This window comes from Xyrauchen texanus, chromosome 32 (genome assembly GCF_025860055.1).
Source record: "Xyrauchen texanus isolate HMW12.3.18 chromosome 32, RBS_HiC_50CHRs, whole genome shotgun sequence".
Taxonomy (NCBI): domain Eukaryota; kingdom Metazoa; phylum Chordata; class Actinopteri; order Cypriniformes; family Catostomidae; genus Xyrauchen; species Xyrauchen texanus.
In genome coordinates, this window is record NC_068307.1 from 861,392 (window position 1) to 879,331 (window position 17,940).

The following is a 17,940-nucleotide window of genomic DNA, read 5'->3' on the forward strand; positions in this document are numbered from 1 at the left end:
TATATTTGAACCTTGCAGCTTTACAAGAGTTTTTTATAATATCTCATAATTCACAGTGAATGCGTATTATTTTATATTTTGTGCATGTGTAATGTTTATAACTCCCAGCATGACTTATAATGTCTTATAACCACTTAACAGATCTTATAGATGTTTATAAGAACATGTTGCTTTTGTCACTTTATTTAAAGCAAAACTATATTACAAATATATACAGTATAATACATTAGAACTTCTGCAGATAAAATTAAATGTTGCTTGTGTATTAATGCGTTATACACCATGAATAGGTCATTATTATAATGCGTTATACACCATGAATAGGTCATTATTATAATGCGTTATACACCGTGAATAGGTCATTATTATAATGCGTTATACACCGTGAATAGGTCATTATTATAATGCATTATACACCATGAATAGGTCATTATTATAATGCATTATACACCATGAATAGGTCATTATTATAATGCATTATACACCATGAATAGGTCATTATTATAATGCGTTATACACTATGAATAGGTCATTATTATAATGCGTTATACACCATGAATAGGTCATTATTATAATGCGTTATACACTATGAATAGGTAATTATTATTATAATGACCTATTCATAGTGTATAACGCATTATAATAATGACCTATTCATGGTGTATAACACATAGGTCATTCTAATAATATATTATAATTGTAGTTACAACTATTAATGAGAAGTTATAACGTATTATAAGGTGTATTATGAGACATTATTCATGCATTAGAAATATGGACTTCATAGAAAGTGTTCCCAAAATCTTTACTGATTTAATTTGGTTAAAAATTCCACAATTCAATTTAACGGAAATTTGTCATGAAATTGAAATGCGTAAATCTTAAAAAAAAAAGAAAGAAAAAAAAAAAAGCCTAAAATATTGTTTGAATGCATGTTCATAGTAACCCTGATTTTACTAAAGTACTGTAGTAACATTTGTTTATCATGTGGTAACTATGGTTTCACTACAAATATCATGGTAACACTATGGTTAATTTCCATATACTACAGTATACTTAAACTAGTAAAGTTACCATATACTTTTTGTTATCCTGTATTATTAATTATTATTATTATTATTATGGCTTACTCCAAATACCACAGTTGCTAAACTATAGTTTCAATAGTTATTGTGGTGTCCTCTAAGGGGTTACGGGTTAGAGAGAGTACATATACATTAGTAACAAATACATTAAACTGGCATTTAAGTTGGCACTAATGTAGTGCATCACCTAAACTTCCCTTTTAAGGGATCATAAACATTAGAACAGTTTCCCCATAACTGTAACCAATAACGGTCATTAACAAACTGTGATTAATAGACACGTATGAAAAAACATATACAATCTCACACCATATTAGGTCACAATCTTTTTCAGTCACATGACAATCCTCCAGTGTGCAGCTCCTCAAGAGTCATGTTCAGTGTTTCTGTTCATCAGTGCTCCGGCTCTTGGTCTTGTTCAGTCTGTGTGCTGTAAACATTCATGCTGCCGCGTCAGTATTGCACACACGCTGTATGAGAGTTCACATGTCCACGTCCATGTCATACGTCAGAGTCAGAGCTTTCTGAGCACTACTGCTGGGATTGTCCTCTGGGTTCTTGCTGAAACACACCGACATGCGCACATAATGTGAGAGTGTATACATGGAATACATTTGGGAAGTTCACATGCCCTGCAGTGCAGCGTTAGAAATTAACTGTACCATAAAGATGCAATAATTGCCTTCTGGATGTGATTTACAGGGGCATATTTTACATTAAAAGGAAAATTCAGTCATTGTTTACTCACCGCTGTGTTGTTCTAACTCTATATGACTTTCTTTATTGTTCTGAACACAAAGTGAGAAATTGTGAATAAATGTTGTGCTCAGTGATGTCATACAATGGCAGTTAATGGTGACACCTCTTCAAGCTTCAAAAGGACACAAAAGTATCATTCAGAAGTCTAATTAATTATTCATGAGACTCATGATTGTTATGAAAGTATACGATAAGATTTGATGAGAAACTGAAATATAATGTGTTATTTAGTGTAAATGTTCACTGACCGTTGATCTCCTGTGTGTGTTCATGATAGGACACGAGAGCAACAGTTCATGCACCCCTCACGACATTGGGGCGTTCAAGAGAACGTTTATCTAAAAACAGGTCGTTCACAGCGATGGTGAGAACAGAACTATTAAACATGTCTGAAGAGTTTGTAATTGAAGAATTGATGCATTTCTGTGCCCAGCCTTATTTTTTTGAACTGAGTGCTCAGAAATCAAACAGAAACATAGAGGAGACTACAGGATGCCACAGACACACCGTGTCCTAAACTATGCGGGTAACTCTGTCTGCTGTGAACTGGCACGGTCCAAACATAAAAAAAATAAGGCTGGGCACAGAATTGCATCAATTATTCCTCTACAAACTCTTCAGACAGGTTTAATAGATCTGTTCTCACCATCGCTGTGAACGACCTGTTTTTAGATAAACAAAACGAGTTTTCTCTTGAACGCCCCAATGTCGTGTCCTATCATGAACACACACAGCAGATCAACGGTCAGTGAACATTTACACTAAATAACACATTATATTTCAGTTTCTCATCAAATCTTATCGTATGCTTTCATAACAATCATGAGTCTCATGTATAATTAATTAGACTTCTGAATGATACTTTTGTGTTCTTTTGAAGCTTGAAGAGGTGTCACCATAAACTGCCATTGTATGACATCACTGAGCACAACATTTATTCACAATTTCTCACTTTGTGTTCAGAACAATAAAGAAAGTCATATAGAGTTAGAACAACACAGCGGTGAGTAAACAATGACTGAATTTACATTTTTGGGTGAACTTTGTTAAATGAGGAAATTTGTTTCTAAACATAAAATAACATTCTTTTAATCAATTTATTTACATAAGTTCTCAATGTGAATAATTAGATTGAGAATATATTATATATATATATATATATATATATCTCCTAATAAAATTAAATCAACATCAAATCATATTTTATGTGATAATGTGTATAACAAGGCTTTGAATTGAACATTAAGAATTATATCAGATGTTTTATATAAAACGAGTATTTTAGCCACCAAATTTTCCATTTCTGAGGTGGTTTTTTTCTCTCCACTTTTTGGCCCATTTTTACCCATAACCCCTTAATTTCTCGACTGCTGCAGTGTGACATGCTACACTTCATCTAAAACCATTTTTAATGGCATTTAGGTCATTATTTTATATTTACATGCACCTCATATTATTTTAGAGATGACACTGCCATTCAAAATATTCAGGACATAAAGACATTTTTGTTTTTGAAAGAAATTGATGCTTTTCACCAAGGATGCATTAAATCGATCAAACATACTGACACAAACATTAGTAACATTGCTAATTATTATTACAGTTTGAAATAAGTGTTATAAGTCTATTATATATATTAAAAAAAGTTACAGTTTAGTTTTAAAAACGGCCAAAAAGAAACATTTCTCTTGAAATTCACAGTCTATTGTTCGTTTGAGAGATGAATCTGTTCATGCACTACTACATAAACAGAAAGGCAGAATAATACTCATTTATTTAAGTAGAAATAGTCATTTGCAACATTATCCTCCTGAGACCCCTCGTACACATGCGTGGACATTATGTTTTGGCTGCACTATAGGCTATGCATTATTTAAATTCATTTAAACTGGGTGATCTCAGGTCAGGAGACTCTGTGCTGTCAGTAAAGGGTTAAACATTTGACGTACGGAGTCATGTGACCAAACAACATGGTGCTGATCACAGCTGAGTTTGTCTTTGGGAGAAATGCCAACAAAACTACATCTGGTAAGAAACCTGATTAAGTCTTTACACTGAAACCTGTTTGAGTCAAAAGATTAGAGTCTCTAGTTTCATCTGATATGGCATTTTAAACATTTGAGCAATATATCGTTAAACTGACTGCCGTAAAACACAATGACCACATACGTGGACTATAGGCTCATTTTCCTTATATTGGAAAAGTTGCATCACATTGAGAGTAAATGAGTTCATGTAAAAGCTCCAAAATGCCTTAGTGTTGTAAAACTTTTGAACGGTAATCCACATGAAATACTTTTACTTTAAACATTCATTTGTCACAACTAAAACAAGCTCATTAAAAACAGTGAGAAATGCTCTTAAACATACAATTTACTGTAGTTTAACCTCCACCACTAGAGGGCGCAACACATCCATTAAAGGACCACAGACAGAGTTTGTTCTTTTAGAAACATATGCCAGATGTTTATTTAGAGATGAATGCATCCTCACCACAGTAAGAAGGTCATAATGATTAGGAGGAGAATCAAGATGAAGCCAGCCGCCATCAGCCCGTACACCCACGGCTTCACACGTCCATCTGTCAATCAAAATCAAGAGACAAGTGCATCCATTTGCAAACATTTACTCACCCTCATTTGCACTTATGTATATTCAGTCAGTGATGCCAAACGTTATTACATGTCACATGTCTTGAACCGAATGCATCACGTCAAGTTTGAATGTGTGATTTGCACTTTGGACTGTTCTTCACTCAGAAACATCGTATGGCTTCAGAAGACTTGGAGTCATTTGGACAACATTTATGATGATTTTCTGAGCATGACAGAGCATGAACATTCTGCCGAACATCTCCTTTTGTGTTGCACAGAAAAAAGCAAGTTATACAGGTTTGGAAATACATGAGGGTGAGTAAATGATGACAGAACTTTCATTTTTGAGTGAACTGTCCCTTTAAATTCTCAATGTGTCTGAATTCTGAGCTACTGCTGTTATTGTGTTATTAATAACAAATTATTATTATTATATTTTCCGTTTATTATAGAGAAACTTCAGAGAAGAGAAAATGATTCTGAAGTGCGACTCAAAGGGAATCATTGTCGAGGTGCTTTTATGATTATGATGAGAGAAATGTCTCTATAGTACCAGCTCCGAGCGGCTGCAGAGTCCAATCCTTCAGCGGATTCGTGTTCTGAATGTGTTCCGGCCTGAGACGCCCAGCGCTGGTCTTCACGTCTGCCTTCTTCTGGTCCGACCCTGGGGATCTGGTACAGTAGTCCAGGAAACCATGAGAGGTCATGACCTCTGTGAAGCCCTTCTCACACGCGCACACTGCACTCTGTCAGAGAGAGAGTCATGTGAAACAGCCGCAGTGTGAGAGGAAGTCTGATATATGAAGGTTGATATTTTGAATCAGTAAATCAATAAGAAAATAAACTTTATTACAGGTAAACGGCAAAATTGGTACCATACGTGTTAGCAATTGTGTCAGCTAGCTGTGACCTTCCTGTGTGACTGTAGCGAGCCATGAGAACATTACGAGTCACTGTCGGTGACTGTTACATTATTGTAATACATGTATCAGGTTACAATGATACAATGTTATTGAGTAACTTTAACTGTGACAAAATAATTGCTTGAATCTCGTGAAGCCTTTCAAGAACATGTCCAGGTCATATTTCACCCCAAAATAAAGAAGTCGATTTCCATTACTGTTATGTAAAATAAAAAATAAATAAAATAAATGACAGTGATGGGAGTGTAATGAAAATCACCACTGAGAATAATGAGAATTATAATAAAAAATAATAATACAAATCTAATTAATATATATATATATATATATTCACTGTACTGGGGGAAAAATATATACCAAATTTCATGTTGATTGTACTAAAAAAATTACAAAAGTAAATAAAATTGTGCTGTCCTGACAGTATTAGAGTGATGAGTCTAATGATAATAATCACCTTTAAGATAATAATAATAATAATAATAATAATAATACATCTATTTACTGTACTGGGAAAAAATAAACAAATTATTTAATGTTGATTGTACTAAAAAATTATAATAATAAAAAAATTTAAATTATACTGTCCAAATAGTTTTATAGTGACATCATTATATAGTAAAACACCATTGAGATAATGAGAATTAAATAATAATAATAATAATAATAAATCTATTTACTGTACTAGGAAAATATAATAAATAAATATATATATATATATACATTATTTAATGTTGATTGTACTAAAAACATTTTTTTTTTTTTTTTAAGTATTACAGTGACAAGAGTCTAATGAAAATCACAATTGAGAATAATAAGAATAACATTTTTTATAATAATAATAAGAAGAATTACTGGGGCGGTTGTGGCTCAGGTGGTAGAGCGGGTCGGCTGCTAATTGCAGGGTTGGTGGTTCGAATCCCGGCCCACACGACTCCACATGCTGAAGTGTCCTTGGGTAAGACACTGAACCCCAAGTTGCTCCCAATGGCAGACTAGCACCTTACATGCAGCTCTGCCACCATTGGTGTATGAATGTGTGTGTGAATGGGTGATTGGGACACAGTGTAAAGCGCTTTGGTAACCTCTGAGGTTAGAAAAAAGCGCTATATAAGTGCAGACCATTTACCAGAATTGCAGAAATAAAATATCTGGATGTAATACAGTAATCAGAATTGCGGATGCAGATATACTTGTGAAAATATAATGTCTCAAGGCACCATTTTATTCTGATTATAGGGTGAAATATATTCTTTATGTCATTCCCCCAATAAGGAATCAGATCAAGTTGCCAAAATGTTGTGGTAAGGTTACCTGTGTGCAGAAAGAGAAGGGTTTGTTGCAGGGAGGGTGGCACTCTCGTACAGCAGAGGGCCTGTTTTGGGCGACACATCCTCCTAATGTACAGAAACACGTGAACATACGTTAGTGAAATCAAAATCTGCGTATGCGTGTATTAGTGTCTGCGGAGCGCTGCACGATACATTCAGTTATTTCAGTAATATCTCATTCACACGTGCACCTGTTACATTGACTCCATCAGAGCGCTGGCACCACACCAGCCTGTGGGCATGCCTCCATTCACCACTCATCCATCTGTAACTAACACAGGACCCACCTGCAAACCACAGACATGAACACACAACACTGCATTTGTGCAACATCTGTCTTTAATTTAACATACAGACATGAAATATCAGTTCTGTAAAGCAAGAGAGAGGACGAGTGCAGTTAACTCCATGTAAAGCCTCTGAAAGACACATTTGCAGCTTTTGGATGAAAGTTTATCAGTGTGCCGTTTTGCGATAAATTGTTAAAATATTACAAATGTCATATCAGATGAAACTAGAGACTTTAATCTTTTGACTCAAACAGGTTTCAGTGTAAAGACTTAATCAGGTTTCTTACCAGATGTAGTTTTGTTGACGTTTCACTCAAAGACAAACTCCGCTGTGATCAGCGCCATGTTGTTTTGTCACATGACTTTAACCCTTTACTGACAGCACAGAGTCTCCTGAACTGAGATCAGTCAGTTTAAATGAAATTAAATTACGCATGACCTTTAGCGAAGCCAAAATACAACGTGCACGCTTGTGTACGAGGGGTCGCACGAGGTTAAGACCGATTACTACGTTTCCAATATCTGTCAATGTTTGTGAACATGTTGTTTTATTTGGCAACTTTTACACATTTAATGCGCTAAACATCACATCATTCACTGAAACATACACGCAGGCGTTTGAAAACACTGGCAGCACAAGCTGCCTTTAAGAACCATGGAACACCGACTCTGCGTTCAGGACGAGGTGTATATACTGTACCCTGCCTACTTTAAACAAATAATACGTTTAAAGGTGTGTGTTACTCCACGACAAGCATTTCAAACGGCAGGATGCTAACCTGGTTGTTACATTACCTTGGGAACAAAAATTGGTTGGCAAATTTTGCAGTCCAATATAAATGTGGCAGGGGGCGGGGCCGGGTCGTGATTCTACACACTTGGTCCCTTATCAGGTTAATTAAGCCTCTGAGAGGGATAAAGGCCGATGGCAGACAGTGGTGCGACGAGAGAGAGATAGTTTACGGACATGTCCGTCATGTGTGTGTTTGTCTTTTAAGTGTATCATTAAAACTATTATTTATATTGTCAAGCTGGTTCTCGCCTCCTCCATGCCCATCGTAACCCCTTTACACTGGTGCCGAAGCCCGGGAAGGAGGAGGGATGCCCAGGGGAGTGCTGGGAGGGAGTAGACCGACCGCCCGGATGCGGAGAACGGCCGCCGTCAGCGAGGCGAGTGGGGACTGGACTCCCCGACCACCTGGAGCGATGGACCGCTGCCAGGGGCAGAGGAGAGCCCTGCAATCCCCCAGAAATGCGGAGGGGTCAGAAGAAGACCACCGTCCGCGAGGGGAGGAGGGAAGTGTTCCCCGACCGCCTGGAGCGGTAGGGCCGCTGCCAGGGGCAGAGGAGTGTCCCCACGAGTCGCCGAGAACGCGGAGGGGCGTCAAGCTGGTTCTTGCCTCCTCCATGCCCATCGTAACCCCTTTACAATAAATAAATGTCAAAGAGATTTGAAAAATCATGTGATATTGTGGTAAATCTGTGTATGCAAAGATGAACATCCTGTGAACACGCCGTTCATGTGTGAACATATCAATGGGAGAAATCATGACGTCAATCTTCTGTTGCACTTGACTGAAAATATGCATATGACCATTTCTGGAAAGGTGGCACTGCTGTTTGTGAATGTGTGGCATCTCACAGACCTTGGCATGGGCGTGTCTCATACACCTGGCTGGGACAGGTGTCCTGGTTCTCTGAGGTCTGTGTGACTACGGCTCGAGAGCGCGCCTGTCGACCCCACGTCTCGAAACTCCGCCCATCAAGACACAGCAGCTGACAAGAACTCCACGGTGACCATTTGGTCAGGTGACATTCGCCTGACGTATAGGAATATCATGATCATTTGGGCATGCCGTCAAGCTCGACCCATTTCTTAGACTAAATATGAGGTGCAAACCTGGACAGGGGACCGTACAGGGCTGTCTTAACTCCATTTCACTGACTTTACTCAGTGGATTCCACAAACACCATTTGTCCTCAACAGGAAGAGGCTGAGGAGGACCTGAGAGAGAACCCCAGTGCACCATACAGGACATTTCCCTCTGACTTACGCTCTCACCACAGTCGGCCCCCTGAAGAAGAGAGAGAGTAAATAAGAGACCTCGTTTACACCTCGGGACATCTCTGGTGGTCTCTTTGTTTGCAGAGCAGTTGCAGATGTATGTTCTACCTCCACTCTGCATGAGCTCCAGTCGCCCAGCCTCCAGCTGTAGCAAGGCCTGATGGGACAGGGGCGTGTCTGGGAGAGCTGTGACGGACAGGGACGACCTCCCTCTCCTGCAGGCTGCACAACAACCCTGGAACGTGTCATGTGACCTGGAAAATACACACAAGCTTGTTTGTTATCATAAATGTGCATAAAAGCCAAACAATCCAAGAATGTTTAAATATATTGTTATTTCTTCATAATAACATTGTTATTACACATTTATAACACTGTAATAACAGCGGAAATGCACAACAGCAATGTTATTGATTGATACCGGCTGCGTTTCTTGTCGTGTTGCAGATTATTGAGTCATAAGTGTTCTAATGTTGTTCCCGAATTCATGTACACACTAAACTGATTCATGATGTGTAGATAGCTGTGGAGAAAGATGAGGTGCATACATTATTTAGTATAATTATTAAGCCGAGTTCCTCATTGGGAATGTTGACTGTCATGAGACTGACAGAGCCTTGAACTGAGATAAACAAGTCTGATTAATGCTTTTAATTACGCCGCTAACAATAGCAGGATGACAACAGGATGCATGACTGAGCTCACAGCGGTGACGCTAGATTAAGGGCAGAAAATGCAGAAAATGCTTGATGAATGTGACCAATAATGTCAAGGGCTTCAGGAACAGTGATGTCAGATCATACTTTGGCTTCCGCAGGTGTGTGAGCATTCTGACCAGATGGACCACTCCGTGAGCAGACAGTTGACGGGACAGCCCACCTCACAGGGGGCCGAGAGCTTTCCACGTGATGGACCCAACTACAGAAGAGAAGAACACACAGGAAATATAAACTAGGAAATATCAGAGATTTCAAGGCAGCAGTATAATAGTTTTCAGTGAAATCAGAGCTGCTGGCGGTCTTTAACATGACCAGTGTTGGGTGTAATGCATTACTAAGTAATTAATTACTGAAATAAAATTGTCAGTAATTAAATTACAGTTACTTCTGATGTAATTGCATTAAATGCTTTATAGACTATAGAATAATTATACATAAAACAAATAGTAAATTCATATTGAATTTAAATAAAAATAGATTTTTTATTTAACGCTGCCCCTTTAAATTCTTTGGCCAGTTCATGAATAATTTATGTGATTTTATTTGATTTATTTGAAAGAATTAAAAGAACAGTTTCATGTCAATCCTTGTATGGTTCATCTGGTCGAGGTTGATAGGGATTTTAAAAAGTAATTAGTAATAAGTAATCCAATTACTTTTCAGACAGAGTAATTAGTAATCTAAGTACACTGTAGAAGATGTAATTAGTAGTTAGTAATTAATTACTTACCCAACACTGAACATGACATAAAAAAAATTTGTACCAAATTTGCAAATAGTTAAAAAGTAACAAGATTTTAAAAAGAACGTTTGTCCCTTGATTTCTCATCATTAGTGTTATTAAAGTTAATGACAAAATGACTAAAACTATATGGTTCATGTGTTACATTGTTTAATGCTCATGTGAAATATTTTTATTGCATTTTTTCATTTAATGGCAACATTTATTGAGTAGATCAGTGTTGTACTTCTTGTGATGCTTTTAAGAGAATATGTCACAGGTGTTCAAGCCTTGCTTCATTCATGAAACTGTCAAGTTGTGTTTAACCCTTTCAGTTCTGAAGGTGTTTCTGTTTCAGTGGCACACCCAAAATTATAGACTTATAACCCGACAAAAAAAAGGGTCATATTCTTCTCATCACAGATGTACAGAGCGGTAATCTGAGTTACTGCAGACATTATCAGTTCAAACCAGCCCATCTGACACCAACAATCATCCATGTGATTATCTAATCAGCCAATCGTGTGCTGCATAAAATCATGCAGATACGGGTCAGGAGCTTCAGTTCATGTTCACATCAACCATCAGAATGGGGAATATTTTTTATCTCAGTGATTTGGAGCGTGACATGATTGTTGGTGTCAGACGGGCTGGTTTGAGTATTTCTGGGATTTTCACACACAACAGTCTCTAGAATTTACTCCGAATGCTGCCAAAAACACAAAAATCATCCAGTGAGGGTCAGTTCTGTGTATGAGACGCATCCAGTGAGGGTCAATTCTGTGTATGAGACGCTTGTTGATGAGAGAGGTCAACAGAGAACGGTCAGACTGGTTTGAACTGATAATGTCTACAGTAACTCAGATAACCACTCTGTACAACTGTGCTGAAGAATATCATCTCTGGATGCTGTTATGTGATGCGGGTTGGCACGGTTGTGGTGGCACGAGGGGACCTACACAATATTAGGTAGGTGCATGTCAAAGACATGTACTTAGCTATTACTCACTATATGTTTGATTGCGGTGTATTAATTGAGAACAAAATGGTCACCTCTTCACACATGCTCAGTTTCACCAGCTTCCCGTCGCTACGGACACAGTTCAAGAGTCGCGCTTTGATTCCTCTGCCGCATACTGCATACTCACTGAGCTGACAGCTACTCCAGTCTGACACACACACACACACACACACACACACACACACACACACACACACACACACGCACACACGCACATGCAAACACACACGCAAGCAAACACGCACACACACACACACACCGACACGCACACACACAAATGCGCACACACATGCACACACACACGCGCGCACACACGTGCGCACACGCACGCAAACACATGTGCGCACACACGCACACAAACACACACACACAAACACAAACACGCAAACACACACAAACACATACACGCATGCACGCACACACACGCATGCACGCACACACACACACACGCACACACACACACACACACATACACACACACATACACGCATGCACACACGCACACACACACACACACACACACACACACACATTCACGCACACACATTCATGCACACACACAAACACATACATGCACACACACATTCACGCACACACACATACACACACACACACACGCACACACATTCACGCACACACACACATACAATCAAACATATTTCACAGTATAATGTGTAAAAAATGATAAATGTAAAGTCTGAACACTGGCAGTACCCGAGTAAACGTATGAGTATTTGCGACATGTGATGTTGACACAGGGTTGAGTCTGGTTTAGATCAGGGCAGGTGTGTTCCCCTTCTGGCCATCTCAACACATTTCTACTCCTCCATCTCAAATCACTGTCATTACAGTCCTGAAAGTACACAAATAAACATGTAAACAAATCAATACACATTATACATACTTTTAAATACGTTTTATATATGACTTTTATTTTCTTTTAAATTGCTGTAAAAAATTACATCTATGCATATAATCATGAGACACTATCATCTGTTGAACTGACCACGGTACATCTGGTCCATTGGCTCCACTCTGATGTCACACAGTGGGAGGGGCATGGCAGTAGACAGGTCTCAGCTGTGATTGGCTGTTCCTTGTGGTCACACAGAGAGTCATCAACGCTCTCATCCAGGTGCAGCCCACCCCTCTTCACACATCTGTCAATCAGAGACAAGCACATGCCAACATTTACAAATGAAAGGTGAGGAGGTGCTACTGGCTATTAGCTCTTAAAGGAACAGTTCACCCATAAATGGTAATTCTCTCATCATTTACTCATTATAATGTCATCTCAAACTCATATGACTTTCTTCCTTCTGTGGAACACAAATAAAGATATTTTGATGGCTATATGATGCATTTATATGCATACAATACAAGTCAATGTGGATCAACAGAACACTGTATAAGCTTCAGAAAACCCAGATTAAACCACCGGATTACCTTTATGATACCTTTATGTCCTTTTTGGAGTGAACTTCTTTTTAATTAAACAATGGATTATTAATAACTATTTTGATGACTTCAGAGATAATGAACTCAATAAAGCATGAGCTCACCGGATATTTCGAGTGCGGAAGCCCTCTCCACAGGCGGGCAGGGGGGGTGCAGTGTTAGTTGTGGTAGTGTTATTATTTGGAGGGTTAATGAAGCATACGGACCAGGACTTCAGCTCCCACACATACTGACCGCAGTCTGAGTAACAGGGCAGCACCTCTGACACCTGACCACAGAATATATAACTGTAACTTTGTTTGTAGTTATGACATGTACATACATACACAAGTGCATATATATTTATCTGACCATGTAAATACACATGTACAAGGACAATAAAAGGTTAAACACTTGCTTACATTTTAAGAAAGACGTACACACACACACACATAAATAAATAAAACTACCACACACACACGCACAAAATTACACATATGCACAAACACGCGCACACACACACACATAAATAAATAAAACTAGCACACACAAAATTATCTTGGGTACTAACCTGAGCCTTTGTAGGTATTTATATCAGCAGAGAGAGAGAGAGAGAGAGAGAGAGAGAGACAGAGAGAGAGAGAGAATGAGAGAGAGAGAGAATGAGAGAGAGAGAGAGAGACAGACAGAGAGAGAGAGAATGAGAGAGAGAGAATGAGAGAGAGAGAGACAGAGAGAGAGAGAGAGAATGAGAGAGAGAGAGAGAGAGTGAGAGAGAAAGAGAGAGTGAGAGAGAGATAGAATGTGAGAGAGAGAGAGATAAAGGAAAGGATATTTAAATACATTTAAAGGACAGAATAGGAAAAGAGGAAAAAAGTAAAGAAAATGTAAGGAAGTCAAGACAAAGAAAGGAAAGAAAGTGAAAGAGGAATAGGAAGAAAAGGAAAGGAAATAAAGAAAATAAAAGGGAAGTAAGTAAAGGAGAGAAAGGAAAAGAAAGGAAAATAGAGGAAAAGTGAAAGGAAGAGAAGGAAAGAAAGAAAGGGAAAGGGTAGAAAATAAATAGAAAAAGTAAAGGAAGGAAAGGGAAAGAATTGAATGAAAATGGAAAAGGAAAGTAAATAAAGTGAAGGAATGTAATGAAAGAAAAGGAAGGAAAGGAAAAGGAGGAAGGAAGGAAAAAAGGGAAAGGAAGGAAAAGGAGGAAGGAAAGAAAAAAGGGAAAGGAAGGAAAGGAAAAGGAGGAAGGAAAAAAGGGGAAGGAAAAGAAAAGTGAAAGAAATTAAAGAAAGGAAAAGGAAAAGGAGGAAGTAAAGAAAAAAGTGGACGGAAGGAAAGAATAGGAAAGGAAAAGGAGGAAGGAAGTAAAGGAAAAGTGAAAGAAATTAAAGGAAGGAAAAGCAAATAAAGTTAAATGGAAAGAAAGGAAAGGGAAAGGAAAAGGAAGAAGGAAGGAAAGGAAGGAAAAGAAAGAAGAAAAGGAAGAGAAGGGAAATGAATTAAAGACCAGCTATATAATAGTTTATTTATATGAGTGAAACTGAGCTGAAAGAAACGTTTGCGGACTGCCGTTCAGATCCATGAAACTTTAATGTTGGTTGACCTGCCCTGATGGAATATAAAGAGCTTATAAAGAGAGAAACGAGAAGATAAAGAGCAGAAAGCCGGTGGAATGAGAGTGTCCCTGCTGATCTCTATAAGCCCGTCTGGTCAGACTAGAACAAAAATGTGCTCGAAAAACCTTGTAGAAATGTTTGAACGTGTCCAGCCAAGGGAGCCAAATGAATAATGAATAATACAGAAGGTATTTACACACACTGCCCTTCCTCTGTGACTGCCACAGAAGATATTTATTAATAAATATATACAGTGAGGAAAATAAGTATTTGAACACCCTGCTATTTTGCAAGTTCTCCCACTTAGAAATCATGGAGGGGTCTGAAATTGTCATCGTAGGTGCATGTCCACTGTGAGAGACATAATCTAAAAAAAAAAAATCCAGAAATCACAATGTATGATTTTTTAACTATTTATTTGTATGATACAGCTGCAAATAAGTATTTGAACACCTGAGAAGATCAATGTTAATATTTGGTACAGTAGCCTTTGTTTGCAATTACAGAGGTCAAACGTTTCCTGTAGTTTTTCACCAGGTTTGCACACACTGCAGGAGGGATTTTGGCCCACTCCTCCACACAGATCTTCTCTAGATCAGTCAGGTTTCTGGGCTGTCGCTGAGAAACACGGAGTTTGAGCTCCCTCCAAAGATTCTCTATTGGGTTTAGGTCTGGAGACTGGCTAGGCCACGCCAGAACCTTGATATGCTTCTTATAGAGCCACTCCTTGGTTATCCTGGCTGTGTGCTTCGGGTCATTGTCATGTTGGAAGACCCAGCCTCGACCAATCTTCAATGCTCTAACTGAGGGAAGGAGGTTGTTCCCCAAAATCTCGCAATACATGGCCCCGGTCATCCTCTCCTTAATACAGTGCAGTCAGCCCTGTCCCATGTGCAGAAAAACACCCCCAAAGCATGATGCTACCACCCCCATGCTTCACAGTAGGGATGGTGTTCTTGGGATGGTACTCATCATTCTTCTTCCTCCAAACACGGTTAGTGGAATTATGACCAAAAAGTTCTATTTTGGTCTCATCTGACCACATGACTTTCACCCATGACTCCTCTGGATCATCCAAATGGTCATTGGCAAACTTAAGACGGGCCTTGACATGTGCTGGTTTAAGCAGGGGAACCTTCCATGCCATGCATGATTTCAAACCATGACGTCTTAGTGTATTACCAACAGTAACCTTGGAAACGGTGGTCCCAGCTCTTTTCAGGTCATTGACCAGCTCCTCCCGTGTAGTTCTGGGCTGATTTCTCACCTTTCTTAGGATCATTGAGACCCCACGAGGTGAGATCTTGCATGGAGCCCCAGTCCGAGGGAGACTGACAGTCATGTTTAGCTTCTTCCATTTTCTAATGATTGCTCCAACAGTGGACCTTTTTTCACCAAGCTGCTTGGCAATTTCCCGTAGCCCTTTCCAGCCTTGTGGAGGTGTACAATTTTGTCTCTAGTGTCTTTGGACAGCTCTTTGGTCTTGGCCATGTTAGTAGTTGGATTCTTACTGATTGTATGGGGTGGACAGGTGTCTTTATGCAGCTAACGACCTCAAACAGGTGCATCTAATTTAGGATAATAAATGGAGTGGAGGTGGACATTTTAAAGGCAGACTAACAGGTCTTTGAGGGTCAGAATTCTAGCTGATAGACAGGTGTTCAAATACTTATTTGCAGCTGTATCATACAAATAAATAGTTAAAAAATCATATATTGTGATTTCTGGATTTTTTTTTTTTAGATTATGTCTCTCACAGTGGACATGCACCTACGATGACAATTTCAGACCCCTCCATGATTTCCAAGTGGGAGAACTTGCAAAATAGCAGGGTGTTCAAATACTTATTTTCCTCACTGTATATATATATATAAAGGCATAGACATGTACGTGTGTCTGCTTCATAGCAGGCAACTTGTGCCTGTGGCTGGTTAAACTTACTGCTTTATTAGTCTAAAGACGATATCTTAAAAGATCAATAGATTAAACAGAACAAAGTTTTTTTATTTGATATATAGTTCTCACCTGATTTTTGTAATTGAGTTTCGGGCAGGGTCGTCCTCCATTGAAAGGTTTTTGTCGTAGCCACTGAGAACGCACTTTTACACCCCCACCACAGGAGGCGCTGCAGGCCGACCAATCAGACCACTCACTCAGCCGACAGTCTGTAGGACAGGGCACGTGACAGACTTCCTCTTCATAACCTGCAACATCAAACACACGAGATCCTTTACCATAGGGTGACCACACGTCTATGTGACCTGTAAAGCTGGCAAAAAGTCTGAAAATACAATGAACCAAAACACAGGAAATGGGGAGGTAAGAGAGCATCACCTGGGCTGTTACAGAGCGCTGGCTCCACTAATCGTCCCTGATGGTCCAGACAGGCCAAGGCTCTGTAGCGCTTCCCGTGCCCACACTCGCTCCTCCTCCTATGGGTTTGCCAGTCCCGCTGGTAAGCTCCTTGAACGAGAGGACGCAAAGCCTTGTTCTCAGCCGGTGTGAGAAGACAAGCGGACCAGACACCCTGAGACTGTGAGTGAAACTCATCACAAGGACAGGCCTCCTTCTCCAGGACAGGAAACAACTCTTCTTGTTGACAACGCCAGCGTTTCTTACCACGACCTGAGAGTTTAGATAACAGAGAGCATTTATGCATTTGGCAGATGCTTTTATCCAAAGTGACTTACAGAGCACTTATTACAGGGACAATCCCCCCGGAGCAACCTGGAGTTAAGTGCCTTGCTCAAGGACACAATGGTGGTGACTGTGGGGATCGAACCAGCAACCTTCTGATGACCAGTTTACCAGTTATGTGCACTTATTACAGGGAAAATCCCCCCGGAGCAACCTGGAGTTAAGTGTCTTACTCAAGGACACAATGGTGGTGACTGTGGGGATCGAACCAGCAACCTTCTGATTACCAGATTACCAGTTATGTGCACTTATTACAGGGACAATCCCCCGGAGCAACCTGGAGTTAAGTGTCTTACTCAAGGACACAATGGTGGTGACTGTGGGGATCGAACCAGCAACCTTCTGATTACCAGATTACCAGTTATGTGCACTTATTACAGGGACAATCCCCCCAGAGCAACCTGGAGTTAAGTGTCTTACTCAAGGACACAATGGTGGTGACTGTGGGGATCGAACCAGCAACCTTCTGATTACCAGTTTACCAGTTATGTGCACTTATTACAGGGAAAATCCCCCCGGAGCAACCTGGAGTTAAGTGTCTTACTCAAGGACACAATGGTGGTGACTGTGGGGATCGAACCAGCAACCTTCTGATTACCAGTTTACCAGTTATATGCACTTATTACAGGGACAATCCCCCCGGAGCAACCTGGAGTTAAGTGTCTTACTCAAGGACACAATGGTG

At 39.5% G+C, this 17,940-nt stretch overlaps 1 protein-coding gene across 3 annotated transcripts in view; it reads right to left on the reverse strand.

Annotated features, from left to right (window-relative positions):
• Nucleotides 1-713: 713 nt before the first annotated feature.
• The window catches only part of thsd7bb (thrombospondin, type I, domain containing 7Bb), an 85,165-nt gene continuing 67,938 nt past the window's right edge, over nucleotides 714-17,940 (reverse strand). The window contains exons 14-29 of one of the 3 annotated variants that reach the window (XR_007968400.1): nucleotides 16,893-17,183; nucleotides 16,584-16,762; nucleotides 13,068-13,231; nucleotides 12,512-12,665; nucleotides 12,220-12,358; nucleotides 11,538-11,653; nucleotides 9,848-9,962; nucleotides 9,153-9,298; nucleotides 8,880-9,054; nucleotides 8,626-8,799; nucleotides 6,881-6,976; nucleotides 6,673-6,755; nucleotides 4,992-5,184; nucleotides 4,527-4,700; nucleotides 4,338-4,425; nucleotides 1,626-1,646 (exon numbers count right to left, since the gene is read on the reverse strand). Coding sequence is in view for 1 of the 3 variants with exons in the window: in XM_052101606.1 (XP_051957566.1) it covers nucleotides 1,568-1,646; nucleotides 4,338-4,425; nucleotides 4,992-5,184; nucleotides 6,673-6,755; nucleotides 6,881-6,976; nucleotides 8,626-8,799; nucleotides 8,880-9,054; nucleotides 9,153-9,298; nucleotides 9,848-9,962; nucleotides 11,538-11,653; nucleotides 12,220-12,358; nucleotides 12,512-12,665; nucleotides 13,068-13,231; nucleotides 16,584-16,762; nucleotides 16,893-17,183 (2,192 nt within the window). In the remaining 2 variants the exon portion in view is untranslated. Of the gene's footprint in view, nucleotides 1,647-4,337; nucleotides 4,701-4,991; nucleotides 5,185-6,672; nucleotides 6,756-6,880; nucleotides 6,977-8,625; nucleotides 8,800-8,879; nucleotides 9,055-9,152; nucleotides 9,299-9,847; nucleotides 9,963-11,537; nucleotides 11,654-12,219; nucleotides 12,359-12,511; nucleotides 12,666-13,067; nucleotides 13,232-16,583; nucleotides 16,763-16,892; nucleotides 17,184-17,940 lie in introns of all 3 variants that reach the window. The other 2 variants (XM_052101606.1, XR_007968399.1) reach the window with 2 other exon arrangements.